The sequence below is a fragment of the Amphimedon queenslandica genome, unplaced genomic scaffold (assembly GCF_000090795.2).
Source record: "Amphimedon queenslandica unplaced genomic scaffold, v1.1 AMPQUscaffold_7986_Cont20067, whole genome shotgun sequence".
Classification (NCBI taxonomy): domain Eukaryota; kingdom Metazoa; phylum Porifera; class Demospongiae; order Haplosclerida; family Niphatidae; genus Amphimedon; species Amphimedon queenslandica.
The window spans coordinates 1-2179 of record NW_003551734.1 but is presented as its reverse complement, the minus strand read 5'-3'; the positions used below and the strand labels follow the sequence as shown (position 1 = coordinate 2179).

Genomic DNA, 2179 nt, shown 5'->3' with positions numbered 1-2179 from the left:
AATTGTTTTATGAAACGAATCATCACACAATATGCACACATACAAGGATTACCTAAACTAAAGTCTATAGTGTTGATAATAGTAATACATGTACATCACTTAAAGTTGGAGGGGCTAAGCCCCCCTTCAATGAAAGTTGGGGGGGCTTAAGCCCCTCCTGCCCCCCCTGTTCCTACCCCTATGTCCCATGGTGTGTTTACTGTGTTGTGATTACCTGCATAAAACAACATGGCTACGTATTCTTTTCAGGTTCATCAGTTTTGTACTAATGTACCACCACTAATGAACATTACATTGAAAGGGTGTACTAAGGATAACTGGTTATTCAACAACAAATGTATCCATAAGCAATAGTTCTTATAATAACATTTCACTTGTTGTTCAATTTCCATCAAATAAGACACTGAATACTAATGCTACCTTGTACTATCAAAATGGAGTTACAGTTCAAAGCAACACTATAACAATCAGTAAGTAATACACAATTAATACATTATGATATTTACTTATTTTAAGGTACTCAGCAATTTACATTGATTAATGTTTCATCAAATTCTGTTTGTCTTCAGTTTCAGTTTGTCAATGGCAGTAAACCTAATATTGATAGTATTCTGATTATTGATAATCAAGGTTTGATTCATTGGGCTGACAATACATTTCCTAATGATTCATTGAACTTTATTCATTGTATCAATGGCATACCAGCAGGTAACAACTTAATACTGTATGCATGTCGTTATTGGTCGAATCTTGATGAATGTACTACTAATCCTCTTGCTGTAATAACTGGTATTAATATTACTAATGACTTTACATCTTCAGTTCTAATGTCATCAGTTCATTCATCATCAGTATCACTCACATCAACAGTATTGACTACTCCATCATTGATGTCTGTACCATTGATAATATCTACTTCACCAGTAGTTTCAACTACTTCTACTTTTATAATTAGAACTTATTCAACAGTTACAACTATGCCATCATCTACTTCAATTACTTCATCAATGATGTCTTTGCCAACAAAAATGCCTACTTTGCCTGTACCAATTCCATCATTGATATCTGAATTTAAAACATTTCTTTCATCTGTGCTGACTGCTTCAACTACTTTATTAGTATCAACTTCTTCAAAAGTACAACAAGTTACAAGTAGCTCCATCATAAGCAGTACTACAGATACTCCTACCATTAGTAGTTCTACTTCTATTCATACCACTAGATTAACTAGTACATTAGTGACAGGTACAGTGTATGTTCATTTGTGTAGTTATAATGTACTTTATTGTATACATAGGTACTTTAACTGCTTCATCTCCATTACCTTCCTCCATTACTTTACCAATCCTAACTCCTTCATCTTCATCAAAGTCTTCTTTATCCATTACTTCACAAACTTCTTCATTCAAAACTTCATCTTCAGCCTCAACTCCTTCATTGACAGCTCCTTCATCCGTATCTTCTTCACCATCAATTATTCAATTGGTTTCTGGGATATTAATTGCACTACTAATTATAATAGTTGGTATGTACATTATAATCAAATGTTGTCATTAATTTGTATATTGTAGTTGCTACAGTAATTGTAGTGGTAGCAGCAACAGTTCGATTCAAAAAGAGAAGAGGAAGAATGGAAGTGATTAATGACATTACATTACTGAAGAAGAATGAAAATAATAATCAAAGTACTCTAATTTGTTTATTCATTTATAAACAAGGTTTACTTATAGGTTCACAAGAGCAAGAACTATCATCAGTTAATCCACAGTATGAGAATGTACATCTACCAGTTCCACAATCAGAACTATCAATGGAAGAATGTGCTGCTTATGGTGTAGTGGAAGGTACCAGATTCCCACAGTATGAGACTGTAGATCTACCAGCTCCACAGTCAGAGAGAGACTATGAAGTACCAGTAAAAGAATGTGCTGCTTATGGTGTAGTAGAGAGTGCTGGATTCCCACAGTATGAGACTGTAACATTAACAGTTCCTCAGTCGGAACTATCAATGGAAGAGTGTGCTGCTTATGGTGTAGTAGAGGGTAATAAACTTTAGAGTTAGTGTGTGTGCTGGACTGGGTTCGGTAAATTTTAACAATTGAAAAAATTTCATTCAAAAAATTTAATACCATTGTAAACATTACTATATATGGTTAGTTTCCACATAGAATAGTAATAT

General features: G+C 33.8%; 1 protein-coding gene across 1 annotated transcript; it reads left to right on the top strand.

Moving 5' to 3' along the window:
- Positions 1 to 228: 228 nt before the first annotated feature.
- On the top strand, positions 229 to 2170 carry LOC109591503 (chitinase-like protein PB1E7.04c). The gene is made up of 6 exons (XM_020007232.1): positions 229 to 249; positions 302 to 470; positions 517 to 1245; positions 1298 to 1525; positions 1572 to 1685; positions 1731 to 2170. Exons 1-6 carry the CDS (start codon positions 229 to 231, stop codon positions 2054 to 2056), a joined length of 1587 nt encoding a protein of 528 aa, XP_019862791.1. The 3' UTR covers positions 2057 to 2170.
- The last annotated feature ends 9 nt before the right edge of the window (positions 2171 to 2179 follow it).

What these genes read in the sequence shown, in the direction of transcription:
- LOC109591503 (XM_020007232.1), top strand. Translation starts at nt 229, where the DNA reads ATGGCTACGTATTCTTTTCAG. An exon ending in AAGCAACACTATAACAATCA is followed by an intron (nt 471 to 516) that starts GTAAGTAATACA and finishes ACTTATTTTAAG; the next exon opens with GTACTCAGCAATTTACATTG. An exon ending in AACTAGTACATTAGTGACAG is followed by an intron (nt 1,246 to 1,297) that starts GTACAGTGTATG and finishes TTGTATACATAG; the next exon opens with GTACTTTAACTGCTTCATCT.